Source organism: Hypanus sabinus, chromosome 18, assembly GCF_030144855.1.
Source record: "Hypanus sabinus isolate sHypSab1 chromosome 18, sHypSab1.hap1, whole genome shotgun sequence".
NCBI classification, from domain to species: Eukaryota; Metazoa; Chordata; class Chondrichthyes; order Myliobatiformes; family Dasyatidae; genus Hypanus; species Hypanus sabinus.
The window spans coordinates 40,019,381-40,033,202 of record NC_082723.1 but is presented as its reverse complement, the minus strand read 5'-3'; the positions used below and the strand labels follow the sequence as shown (position 1 = coordinate 40,033,202).

General features: G+C 44.6%; 1 protein-coding gene across 2 annotated transcripts in view; it reads left to right on the top strand.

Moving 5' to 3' along the window:
- Nucleotides 1-7,604, top strand: part of olfm1b (olfactomedin 1b) — a 39,877-nt gene extending 32,273 nt beyond the window's left edge. For both annotated transcript variants that reach the window (XM_059994248.1, XM_059994246.1), the window contains exon 6: nucleotides 5,350-7,604. In XM_059994248.1, the coding sequence (XP_059850231.1) occupies nucleotides 5,350-6,024 (675 nt within the window). In that variant the 3' untranslated portion in view covers nucleotides 6,025-7,604. The remainder of the gene's footprint in view (nucleotides 1-5,349) is intronic.
- Nucleotides 7,605-13,822: the final 6,218 nt, after the last annotated feature.

The following is a 13,822-nucleotide window of genomic DNA, read 5'->3' as shown; positions in this document are numbered from 1 at the left end:
GCTCAGAGATTTCTCTTGAGCTGGGCCAGCAGATAAAGTCACAACTTTTGCTTTCTTGATTGATTTGGTGCTTGTTGGGCTGGATTTGTACAAATTAAAATAATCAGCCAAGAGGCTCCCATTCATCCAAGCTGAATGTCATGGTGAGTTAGGGATGTGAAAGATACCAGAAGCAAGACTTTAGCCTGCTGATGTACTGAGGGAGCACACCATTGCCATCTTAAAGGCATAAGCATTTCCGATTCACAGAGTTCGGGGTGAGAAACACGAAGACAAAATTTCCACCAACGTAATTGCAAACCAATATATTTCTGGCAGTACACATTACAATCTCACAAAAAAAACATGTGCATTTGTTACAGGTTTATATAAAATTTACAGCACAGATGGAGGTCATTCAGTCCATTATTACTGTTCTGCCTAGCCCAACCACAACTTTCAGCACCCTGGACAGCAACTCCATAAAATAGCTCATCAAGTACACATCCGAATACTCAGCAGTTGTGATGAGGGTTTGTACCTATCCTATCCTTCCGGGCAGTGAGTTCCATGTGACTGCCAAATCACTTTAGATGTCTGCCTCCTGATTCTTGACCACGGTGCCTGGAAAAATGGGTATTGCCCATTCGTCTCCGGGCTCCTCATGATTTTCTATAAATCCAGCAAGTTTCCCTCATCCTCCTTTATTCCAGATGAATTGGCCCTAGTTTATCCAGACTGTTCTCACAGTCATCTTTTTCTAGCTGTGCCATATGTCCTCTGCAGTATGATCACATCTTTCCCATAATGTATGTACTGTAATACTCCAGCTGTGGTCTCACTAGTTCACGGGTTTTAACGTAACCTTTACACTATTTCCCTGCTGCCTCCTATAACCATCTAATTAATCTATCCTGCCACTGTTAAGAATCTATGCACAAGCAAGAGAAAATCTACAGATGCTGGAAATCTGAGCAACACACAAAAAATGCTGGAGGAATTCAGCAGGCCAGGCAGCATCCATGGAAAAAAGTACAGTAGGCATTTTGGGTCGAAACCCTTCGGCAGGACTGAAATGTTGACTGATTACTCTTTTCCATCATGCTGCCTGGCCTGCTGAGTTCCTCCAGCATTTTGTGTGTGTTTTGTTAAGAATCCATTCCAAGGCCTTCTACTTCCTCCACCTGCATTTTACCTACACGCACTTCTCTGGGTAAAGTTCTGTTTGCTTTTTCTCTGCCAGACTGACTAGACCATCTTTGCGTTAGTCCAAAGCTCTCCTCCTTCCTGTCAATCCCACAGCCAACTACTGCACCATTGCAAACAGTCTTATTATCCCCCAGTAGAAACTATTTTGTTAACTTTGTGCTGTTATCCCCTCTGTGTAAAGATCATAGTCAATATTTATCCCTTAAATAATATCTTAACTTGACCTCATATTATTGCAAGCACAAGAGATTCAGCAGATGCTGGAAATCCAGAGTAGCACACACCAGGTGCTGAAGGAAGGGCAGCGTCTTATTGGCTTCTATAAATGCTGCCTGATCAGCTGGGTTTCTTCAGCATTTTGTGTGTGTGTTGCTCGTATCTCACTGTGTTTTCTCATCACAGTGGTGACAATACCACAGAGCGTTCAGGAAACACCTGAGTTATGGAAAACGTCTTATCAATATGCAAGCCCTTACAACTGTGGAGATCAAAATAGGCACGCTTGCCAAGAAGCTGGATCGCATCCACTTTCAATGTTCCAAACATAAATGCTTCATTTAACCCTAGCATCCAATTGGGCAGCTCACAATGAAAAATGTTCAAGTGTTGGAAATTTATCCTTAAAAATTATTAGCTTGTTCTTTTCCCCTTATGTGGACAATGTTTTAATACAGCACACATTTGAACTCGGGAGTCTGAAGTCACACACTCAGTGTTTCAGGAACAATTTCTTCCCCTCAGACATCAGATCTCTGGATGGGCCATCAACCTATAATTACAAACTTACTATTTTTGCGCTACCTATACACACACAGACACATTGTGTATGTGTCTGTGTGTGTACATATATAATATATAGATAGAGAGTATGTTTCTTCTGTAATTTATAGTATATGTTATGTATTTCATCCTACTGCTGCCACAAGTCAGTGAACATATGTCAGAGATCATTCTGGATGTCATGTCTTTCACGGGAAGTGTGGCAGTGCCTTTGGCGGCCATAGTACTTTACCATGGAGAAGAGGGAACGTGGGCAGGAGGCGGAAAGAGGGTCGGAACACGTGAAGTCACGTAATCCCAGCCCCTTGTTCACCCGCACTGATCAAGCACAATGCCGCGAGTTGCCCGCGTTACTGTGGGGCACGTGTGCTGTGATTGTTATTGCAACCCAGCAACGAAGATCACAATGTGCCGAGCGGGAAGAAAAAACGCAGAAAGCAAAGCTTTGATGCCCCAGGTACCTGAAACTTTGCAAGAATTGCACTTGCTTCTCTAAGAGTCAAAAGTCCAGACTGTCAGTTGTGCTCCACGTGTTTCCAATTTCATGCCCGGACGACGCTGGGAATTATGACAACACCGCTAAGTGTGGATCCTGCCTGGAAACCCTCTGAATCCTTCCTTTTGGACAGAACTTGCAAACACGTTAAAACGGGCACGAAGTGATCAGTGCATGATAACCTGGTGCTATGCACGCAGATCTTAAAGGCACTTTATCTAACTGAAGTCTTCCTGATACAGTAAAGGATTTCTGTAAATGTACCTCAACATTCGATTCTCCACAGTACCCAACTTAGCCAACCACTTAATCATTCTCAGGATTGCTAAATACCATCATTGTATTCCATATGCTGAGCTCTTCCGTTGTTCAGAAGTAATTAATTTTAACATCAGTTTCTCTTGTCGGGCTCTCTCCAAAGCTTTCACTGTATCTCAGTCCCTCTGTGCCGCAGCTGTTAATGAACCGAGTTATATATCAATTAAAAACAACGATGAATCTGCTCCTCAGGAACCAGGCATGCACGCTTCCTCCCCACAGCCCCGTCAGAGGAAACAGCTTCTCTTTGTCTACCCTACCTTCCCCGAATGGCGGGACTGTCGTCTGTTGAAAGATTGGAGCGACTGTGCTTGTATACACTGGGATTTAGAAGGATGAGAGGGGATCTGATTGAAACATATAAGATTATTAAGGGATTGGACTCACTGGAGGCAGGAAGCATGTTCCTGCTGATGGGTGAGTCCAGAACTAGAGGCCACAGTTTAAGAATAAGGGGTAGGCCATTTAGAACTGAGATGCGGAAAAACCTTTTCACCCAGAGAGTGGTGGATATGTGGACTGCTCTGCCCCAGAAGGCAGTGGAGGCCAAGTCTCTGGATGCATTCAAGAGAGAGTTAGATAGAGCTCTTATAGATAGCAGGGTCAAGGGATATGGGAAGAGGGCAGGAACGGGGTATTGATTGTGTATGATCAGCCATGATCACAGTGAATGGTGGTGCTGGCTAGAAGGACCGAATGGCCTACTCCTGCACCTATTGTCTATTAACCGGGTCAACGGGTTAATCTTCACTTGAGCCTCGTCCACGAAACCTGACCTCATAATTGGCCGCACCCTCCCCTTTGCCCAATTTACCTGCAGTGCCCTTTACTGAACACTGGGTCTCTCTTTAACAAATTGATCGAGAATAAACTCTCACAACAATGGTTGTTGACAGACAATGAAACAAGTCAAGTGCCGGGATATTTAAAAGATTAGTCTCAAATGGAAGTTAATCCTACCACTATGTTAAAAAAAATTACACCCATGGTAAAGATTCAGAAGAGAGCTGCTGGGATGGAACGAATTGATTATGAAAAGCTCTCATTACGAAATTCATGCTCTCATGAATTATTTCAGTTTCTTTATCATTCTGTCTGTTCTCCCAACACAGCCGGATTCGAACCCGGGAGCACTCCGCTCAAAGCCCGGTGTGGATATCGCTCCCGCCGACATGCTTCCTGAAGCAGGAGCGATACCTCTGGTCTTTTCAAGACTGTAAATGGGGCAAACTGTTTTCACCTTGTCCAGAGGATGCAGCCCGAAGGGGAGAGGTGGGGAGGGAGCTGAACGCATGGATCCAGAGCTGCAGTATTCCAGTGAGTGAGGGACGTGCTCTTGAGGAGTTGTTAGGGGTGGTTTGTATTGTTTCATTCAGTGTAATTAGATTTGTATCAGGGTAGCGTAGTAGTTAGGGTCAGCACAATGCTTTATAGTACAGGTGACCCCGGGTTCAATTCCGGCCGCTGCCTGTAAGGAATATGTGACCTCGGGGCTTTCCTCCGGGTGTTCCAGTTCAAAACTGTACTGGCTTGGTCATAAAACTAGGATTAAATTGAGGGATTTCTGGGCAGCAGCACTCGAAGGGATTTACGGCCTATTCCGCGCCGTAAACCTCAATAATTAATTAATAAATAAATACCCTGCAAAGGGGAGGGAAGGGAGCAATTGGACATGCAATATGAAAGGCTTCAGTGCTCCACAGCGTCCCCCGTTGCACCCCTCCCTCGGGTTTCTTACGTTGTCTGTTGTGGGTTTAGCTTTATTATCATAACAACAACTGGGATCCCAACGAGCAGTCCTCTGCACCAGCCTTCCTCATTTGCCACCGACTGCGGCAAGTACGTCGCACAATGATTGGCGAGTTTCGCTGCCAACACATTGCCAGCTCTAGGTGCCACGGGAAAGTGCAAAGGAAGCCAGTGTCTTCATCACTCGAGTCCGTTTGCCTGAAGCAGCGATGAGCTCCCACTCTGGTTCTGGTCACGTTCCTCTAACTCCTGACGCTTGTTGTACCCCTGGGTGAGCCGCACGGAGACAGCAGTTTCTGATGTAAAAGGTCTTTATTCAGGTTAGATAAATCTTCATGAACTCCAAGTGCCTTGTGGTTTTATGCTGTTCCTCGTCACGTGTGCTTACATTCTTTCGGTGAGGAATTGCCTGCTGAAGTTAACATTGACAATTTTAAATTTGTGAGCAAGGCACAGAAAATACTGGAATTACATCAAGCCAGGCAGCATCAATGGAGAGGAATGAACAGTCCACGTTTCAGGCTGAGACCTTTCATCAGGGTGGGTCCTGACCTGAAATGTCGTCTATTTATTCCCTTCCATAGATACTGCCTGACTTGATGAGTTCCTTCAGAGTTTTGTGTGTGTTCCTCACGATTTCCGGGCATCTGCAGATCTCTTGAGCTTATGAACTAAGCTCTGGCCTCACCCACATTAATTCAACCAAACCTTTCCTCATTTCAACAGGTGTTGTCAGGCCATTCTTTGAGCTTTCTGAGCACTAAGGTCCATCGAACCAGAGAGCCCAACCTGACTGTCTCTTTCTTTTCTCCCTCCAGGTTTATTATATGGACGGTTACCATAACAACCGCTTTGTACGTGTTTATAAGTCCTTGCAGGACTTCACAAGTTCGGACAATTTCACGGTGCACCGGCTGCCTCACCCTTGGTCCGGCACAGGCCAGGTGGTCTACAACCAGACCCTCTACTTCAACAAGTACCAGAGCCACACGATCATCAAGTTCCACATCCCCACCGAGCGCTTGCTCGCCCAACGGAGCCTGGACAATGCGGGCTACAACAACATGTATCCTTATTCCTGGGGAGGCCACTCCGACATCGACCTGATGGTGGACGAGGGGGGGCTGTGGGCCGTCTACGCCACCAATCAGAACGCGGGGAACATCGTCATCAGCAAGCTGGACCTGGTGACCCTGAAGGTGTTGCGCAGCTGGAACACGGGGTACCCGAAGCGCAGCGCCGGAGAAGCCTTCATGATCTGCGGCACCCTCTACATGACTAACTCACACCTGGGTGGGGCCAAGGTCTACTACTCGTACAACACCAACACTTCCACCTACGAGTACACTGACATCCAGTTCCACAACCAGTACTCCCACATCTCCATGCTGGATTACAATCCCAAGGACCGAGCCCTTTATACCTGGAACAATGGCCACCAGGTCTTGTACAACGTCACACTGTTTCACATCATCAAATCTGATGAATTCTAAACCCACATTCATTTCCACAGTGGTACAGTCAGTCTAGAGATATATAGATCTGTAGATATGTACAGGTATATATATATTCTGCAGAAATAACACTTAGCAAAACTGAGTCTTAGCTTTGCCCTAGGCAATTCTCTCCATGTGTGGTATTTTCTTGTGAAGCATCGGCTTTCTCTGATTTCAGACACAACAGAACTGAAATCAGAGTGAACTAGAATGGCCATTTCTCCACCGATCCTTTTATCCACCCCATGCCGTCCCTGACTTTTCTCTTCCTTTCTCAGTCCCCTCCCCATTTCTCCTCCTCCTCCTCTGCCATTCTCTCCTCTGACAAGCCCCAAGCTGTCTCCTCATCCACTTCGTCCAGCCCTCCCCTGCTTCCCTTCCTCCACCCCACCCATCCACTTACTCTCCCAACCTCACCTCCACCCTCATTTCGATTCTATCTCTGACCCCCACCCTCCATCATCCCACCTAACCCCTCCCCTCACCCCCACCCCGTTCATATCTCGCCTCAGACTCTGACAGCAGCTGGGCCTATACTGTTCCCGCCAAGCCTGGGATCTGGAGTGAGTGGATCCCGGGTGACCATGGCAACGATCCCAGCCGACCTGTCCGAAGCATCCTCGCCACCTGCCCAATCTTGCAGATGTTAAAGGGTGGGCTGGCAGGGCGATTAATTCCCGTGCGAGGGCTCTCCTCACCTCAGCCCAAGCACCTGGGAAAGACGGTGATCAAGACCGGTTGCAATTACTAACGCACTGACCAAAGGAGCAGGAAGAATCATTTTGGAAGGAACTATTGGACTCGCTGGATTTGCCCCTCATTGTTACCTGCTGCAACCATACTGAGCTGCCTCATTGCCATCACTGGGAGGAGTTTGCTTTTTATTGTGAAGAGGTGTAATTGTTGAAACCTGGTTTCTGCATTAAGTGCGTCACATGGTGATTCTGTGTCACAGCTTGTCAGTGACACATTGTTATAGCCCATTTAACAAATGTGTGTCAATATAACGATGTGAGGTGCATCATATTTAGAAGTCTTTAACAGGAGTACTTTTTTTTTCCCCATCATAGCACCTGGTATTTTAAGAATTGGTTCTGAAATCAGCCCAGGGCTGTTTAAAGAAGTTAAATGTCTCATATTCAACCCATCAGTAAGATTCTGATGTCCAAACCATACTGTCATATTAATGAACTCTACAATTATCAGCGTGCTCATGCATCTGTGTCCTTGGGTGCTTGTGTGTGTGTGTGTTGGGGAAGCAGCTGCATATCTTAATGCCATCGTGTGTGTGTGTATGCCACAAATCTTCACATGATTGTGCGTGTGTGTATGTATGTGGATGGATCTTCACTTGATTGATGCGTGCGTGCGTGTGGACAGTGTTTGTATATATGTGTCCATCTGTTGTCAGAGTGTGTGCACATATGAGTTTAAATTTTATCTCCACGACTATTAACAAATGCAGAGGTCGGCTTGTGCTGCTACAGACTGTTGTTAAAAGGAATGGTATGACTGTTAAATCTCAACCTCTGTACTTCCCTCTTTATATTTTATCATTAAAAGGAGTCCAATAATGAGCTGTGAATCCTTCAGTCCTTGTCTTCTGCAAAAACTTTTAACAGAAGTGTTTTTTAAGCTGCTGGAATATGAGTCTGGAAACTGAATCCCTCAGAATCATCAAACCTGACAGCGTAGAAAGCCAGTCATCTCATTGCGCCTGAGCTAGCACTTTAAAAGAGCTTTTGAATTAGTCCTACCGCCGTGATCTTCCTTCATTATTAATCCAAATCCTTTTTCAGAATTTATTTGCAGGCAGTTCATTCAAACCATTATACCTCTCTGGGTAAAAGAAATGATCATCTTCCTTCTGGTAATTACCATTCACATACACTCTGTGAACTGCAATTTCCAACTTGGCAGTGAGAACAGTTCTCCATCTGTACTCCATCAAAATCCTTCATAAATTTACCAGTTCATCCTTTGATCATTGTGAATCAAGGGAAATGAATCCTAGCTTCTCAAGGTGGTATATTACTGTAACTGCCCTGGAGAGTGCGTGATGGGACAGTGTACAGTGGGGCAGCACAATGCTCACCATTCAATTCTCGCTGCTGCCTGTACATTCGCCCTGTGACCACGTGGGTTTCCTCCAGGTGCTCTGGTTTCCTCCCACATTCCAAAGACGTTCCGGTGGAGAGGTTAATTGGTCATTGTACTGGTCCCGTGATCAGGCTAGGGTTAAATTTGGGGTTGCTGGGCAGTGCATTTTGAAAGGTCAGAAGGGACTATTCTGCACTGTATCTCAATAAATCTGCTCTGTGCCAGCATCTGAAACAACAACAGAGGGGGAGCGTGCTATCTGTGGGGTGCTCTGAGTGTCCTAGAGTGTTTGATTGGATAGCATACTGGGAGCTTCCTTCTGTGTCCAACCTAGCAATGTTTGATGGAGCAGAGGAAGAGATTTAATCCATTATTACAATTGACATCTGTATGTTTTGCACGATGACTTGCAACCTGTACTTTGGAATTCAAGGAAGGGGTCATCTCCGTCTTTTGTAAAGGATGCATCTTGTTTCACATTATCAAAGCTCAACGTTCGATTATTTCTTGTTGATTATGCTGCCTCACCATGACAGACCAAAATAACACCCTGCTTCAACCTTCCTTCCAGTTATTTCTGTATATTGCTGAGAGGCAAAAATCCACAAGAACTGTCCTTGGGAAATTGACTTTTATTGGCCGCACTGTGGAAGCTGATATGTGATTATTGTCATGTAAAGTAAATCCAGCAACTAGCAGTGACGTTCAGGGAGTAAACCATCCCAGAGTATGTCACTAGCAGTTGAAGTTCTCTGGAATATTGAACTTAATCTTTCTCAGAGAGCAAGAGAGAGGGTAGAAAGGGGAAGGACTAGAGAGGGTTGTGCAGAAGCTGGAATGGTCAATAAGCCGGAACTGAAGGAGCTCCAAAGGAAGGTCTGAGAGGGACATGGCCAGACAGTGCTTCAAGTGTAAGGATAGGCATTTTAAACTCAGGGTGTTGCTGGGCTGCGTACCAGAGTAAGTCAACTGGCCTGGAGCTGTATGTGAGTGGTGCAAGCTGGTACAAGGGGGGTCAGCATATTTTGCAAGCGAACCTTTCCAAAGGGAACACAGGAGAGGCCACTGGAGCAGGTTCCGGTGATAACAAAGGCACGGGTGAGGAATTTGCTCCAGTGGCAGAGCAATGTTACAGATACCTGGCATCTGGCTTGATGTGGTGACTGGCCTTTAATGGTCCTACAGAGGAGGCAAAGTAATTGCTAGTGGTTGGACTGATTTCAAAATGTTCAATATTACTGTACGCTTAAAATATTTATATGCCCTCTGCCCGCACTTTCTTTGCACAACCTCTAGCCTTCTTTCTACAGAAATAATTCTTTCTGTACATTTTGGTGGAGGAAGGTTGGCTGAAGCTATTTATTTATTGAGAGATTCAGTGCAAAACAGGCTCTTCCGGCCCAATGATCCACACAACCCAGCGACCCACCAATTTACCAGTAATTGCAGGACAATTTACAATGACCAGTTCACCTGTGGTAGGAATCCCAAGCACCTGGAGAAAACCCAAGCGGCTCACAAGGAGAATGTACAAACTCCTGACACACAGAGGCGGAGTTGAACTCTGAACTCCGGAACACCTTGAGCTATAATAGCGTCGCGCTAACCGCAGCGCTACCATGGCGACCATTTCTAGAGCTTGGTACAATTCCAACCCCTGCACTATGTTACCCTTGGTTCCCTGGTCTCCTTGGCACTGCACTGACGCAGTCACCCATCCCCAGGCATTCGGCCTACCTTCCCGTGTCAATAGGAAGGTTGTATTACATCCTGCTGATTGTTGATTAGACCTTAACGTGCCCATGAACAGAGGAACCTAGTTACAACACAATCCTGTGCGATCCAGAAGCACCAGGCAAAAAGATTCCTGAAAGAAGATTGAACAGTTGTGGAGGAACATTTGCACAATGCTGTATATTATATCTTTCCAGTTACCAAATAACACTTAATACTACTGAGCTAATTACTTACTATTTCAGTTTCCTAACCCACTTCCTATTTTAACCAATACACAGTACTGTGCAAAAGTCTTAGGCACCTTAGCAATGCCTATAAAAAATATTCACTCCTCTTGGAAGATTTCATGTCTTACTGTTTTACAACATTGAATCACAATAGATTTAATTTGACTTTTTTTGACACTGATCAATAGAAAAGGCTCTTTCATATCAAAATGAAAACAGATCTCTACAAAGTGATCTAAAATAATTTTAAATATAAAGCACAAAGTAATTGATTGTGTAAGCATTCACCCCCTGCAAGTCAGTATTTAGTAGATGCACCTTTGGCAGCAGTTACAGTCTGTGTGGATAGGTCTCTATCAGCTTTGTGCATCTGGACACTGCAATTTTTCCCCCATTCCTCTTTACAAAACTGCTCAAACTCTGTCAGATTGCATAGGCGAGTGAACAGCCCTTTTCAAGTCCAGCCACAAATTCTCAACTGGACTCTGACTTGGCCACACCAGGACATTAACTGTATTGTTTTTAAGCCATTCCAGTGTAGCTTTGGCTTTATGCTTGAAGTCATTGTCTTGCTGGAAAACAAACCTTCTCCCATCGCAGTTCTCTTGCAGACCGCATCAGGTTTCCCTCCAGGATTCCCCTGTGTCTTGCTGCATTCATTTTACCCTCTGCCTTCACAAGCCCTCCAGAGCCTGCTGCAATGGAGCATCCCCACAGCACGATGCAGCCACCACCATACTTAACAGTCGGGAGGATGTGTTTTTGATAATGTGTGGTGTTTGGTTTACGCCAAACATAGTGTTTAGTCTGATGGCCAAAAGGCTCAATTTTGTTTTAATCAGACCATTGAACCTTCTTCCAGCTCATTTCAGAGTCTCCCACGTGCCTTCCAGCAAACTCTAGCTGAGATTTCATGAAAGATTTATCCCCCCCCCCCCCAATGGTGGCTTTCTCATTGTCACTCTCCCATAAAGCTGTGACTGGTGAAGCACCCGGGCAACAGCTGTTGTGTGCACAGTCTCTCCAATCTCAGCCACTGAAGCTTGTAACTCCTCCAGAGTTGTCATAGGTCTCGTGGTGATCTCCCTCACTCATCCCCTTCTTGCTCAGTCACTCAGCTTTTGAGGATGGCCTGCTCTAGGCAGATTTACAACTGTGCCATATTCTTTCCAGTTCTTGATGAATGACTTAACTGCACTCCGAGGGATATTCAGTGACTTGGAGATTTTCTTGTATCCACTGCTGACTTGTGCTTTTCTATAACCTTTTCATGGAGTTGCTTGGAGTGTCCTTCTGTCTTCACGGTGTAGCTCTTGCCAGGATACTGACTCACCAGCAGTTGGACCTCCCAGATACAGGTGCATTTTTACTACAATCAATTGGAACATCTTGACTGCACACAAGATGTTCCAATTAACTAATGAAACATCTCTATTTAACTAATGATGTGACTTCTAAAACCAAATAGCTACACCAGTGATAATTTGGTGTGTCATATTAAAGGGGGTGAATACTTATGTAATCAATTAATTTGTGTTTTACATTTGTAATTAATTTAGATCACTTTGTAGGGATCTGTTTTCACTTTGACACGAGTCTTTTTCTGTTGATCAGTGTCAAAAATAGCCAAATTAAATCTACTGTGATTCAATATTGTAAAACATGAAATCTTCCAAGTGGGCAAGGAGAGCTGAATACTTTTTATAGGCACTGTATGTGTGTGTGTGTGTGTGTGTGTATGTATGTGTAAATATACAAGTACGTGTATATATGTATATGTGTATGTGTGTGTTTGTGTATATATATAAATAAAAGTATTAAGGTGTATATATATCCTGAGACTTTTGCACAGCAGAGACTCTTAGATAGGTACATAGATAAAAGAAAAGTGGACGCCTATGAGGGAGGAAAGGGTTAGATTGATCTGGGAGAAGGTTAAAAGGTTGGCACAACATTTTGGGCCAAAGAGCCTGTACTGTTCTATGTTCAAGAATAATAAATGCACTTAGATCAATGCTAAAAGGGCAGAAAAAATCTGAACTGGATGAAGAGCAGGGGAGTGCAGCAAATGAGTGATTTCAGAGAGATGTCAAGGGTACAATGAGCTGAATGCCCTTTCTGCCACATTGTAATTCTTTCTTTCAATGTTACAGCCCTGGCGAACGTAAACGTATAAGGATTTTGGTCTGCTTAGCTTTGATACCATTCAACAAACTCTTAACTGGTCTATTTCTTCATCCATCTCCCTCAGCTCCATTTCCTTTTATGCTTCTGGCAGGCAAAACCCATCAATCTCAGGTTCAGAATTATTACCTTGTCACGCGCCAGTGGAGTGGCTCAGACACTGACCTTCAGTCCTACAGATGTGATATTACAAAGCCCACAGTCACACGCCATTGGACTCAGCTGCTTCACAATTGGATGGCAAAAGTCTCGAGGGGACCTCGAGGCGGAGGTGGAAAAGTGAGATAATTCCCTCCACAATTAAGATGAAGATATCGGCGAAGAGCTCACCCTTGTGTTCTCTGCAAAGGTTGTGAGCTCCACCTTGAATGAGGATGGAATAACCATGAAGCTTTCCTCTCTTGTTGGTTGTCTGCCAGCGTTCTCATCGTCAGACAGCAAGCCTTTGTCCTGATCCTCTAGCTATGGTCATCCTTGTACATGAGTCGGGTCTCACTGTGTTCAAACATCAGTGCGGCGAATCTACAAGTCTCCCATTGTTATATTCTTTCTATTAAAGAACGACAGAGCTGCAAGTGATCAAGGGTCAACCTTTCTCGCACTTACTGTACATTTACACGCTGTGGTGCGTCGGCATGTCACACAACCGAGAACAACAACATTCAACAATTATAAAGAATAAAAAAATAAATAAAAATAAAGTTAGAGGCTAAAGTAAAGTTTAAAAGGCTATAGAATAAAATGTGCATCAATATGTAAATACCAGCACATATTTACATTGTAACTGCTTTATAAAAATGGTTTAGAGCGTTTTCAGTGCAGTGACTGGGTAATAGATAGAAAGTAGGAGGAGGCTAACTAGAATGGTTGATCAGATGAACTGCCTGGGGGTAAGAAACTTTTAAGATGGCATAAAGCTTCTGTTTTAATAGCCCTATTGGGCTTTCCAGAAGGGAGCTTTTTGAAAAAACATTTTGCAGGGTCACCAGTGTCTGCAATCTCCTCATTTCTTTGTCTTAAACACATCCAAGTCAAAGATCGTAGACTGCAGCCAATGACCTTTTCTGCTGACCTGACTATAACGTCAGCCTCCTCGACCACCTTTACCAAGCTTCATGCCTTTTCCATCTATTTATTCTCAGAATGTGAGCATTGCTGGCAAGGTGGGCCTTTATTACCCATTCTCTTTAACCCTCAGAGAGCAGCTCTGCAGTGGCACGTTGCTGGCTTGATGGAACTTCGCTTGTTAAGGAACTTCAGAAAGAAGTTAACGATCAACCGTAGTGGTGCTTCACGAGAGCTAGATGTAGAAAGACAGTAGCTTTCCTTCATTAAAGGATCTTATCAGATCAATGATTGTCAGTCAAGCCAATTTTAAATGCTGCTGTTCTATGGATCCTTAATTGTAACCATCTACCCTCCTAAACACCAAGAGCTGATTGTGGATTACAGGAGGGAATCTACCCAATCAACATCTGCATTTGAGAGGGTGAGTAGTTTCAAGTTCTTCGGTATACACATCACCGGTGATCTCACCTGGACTGTAC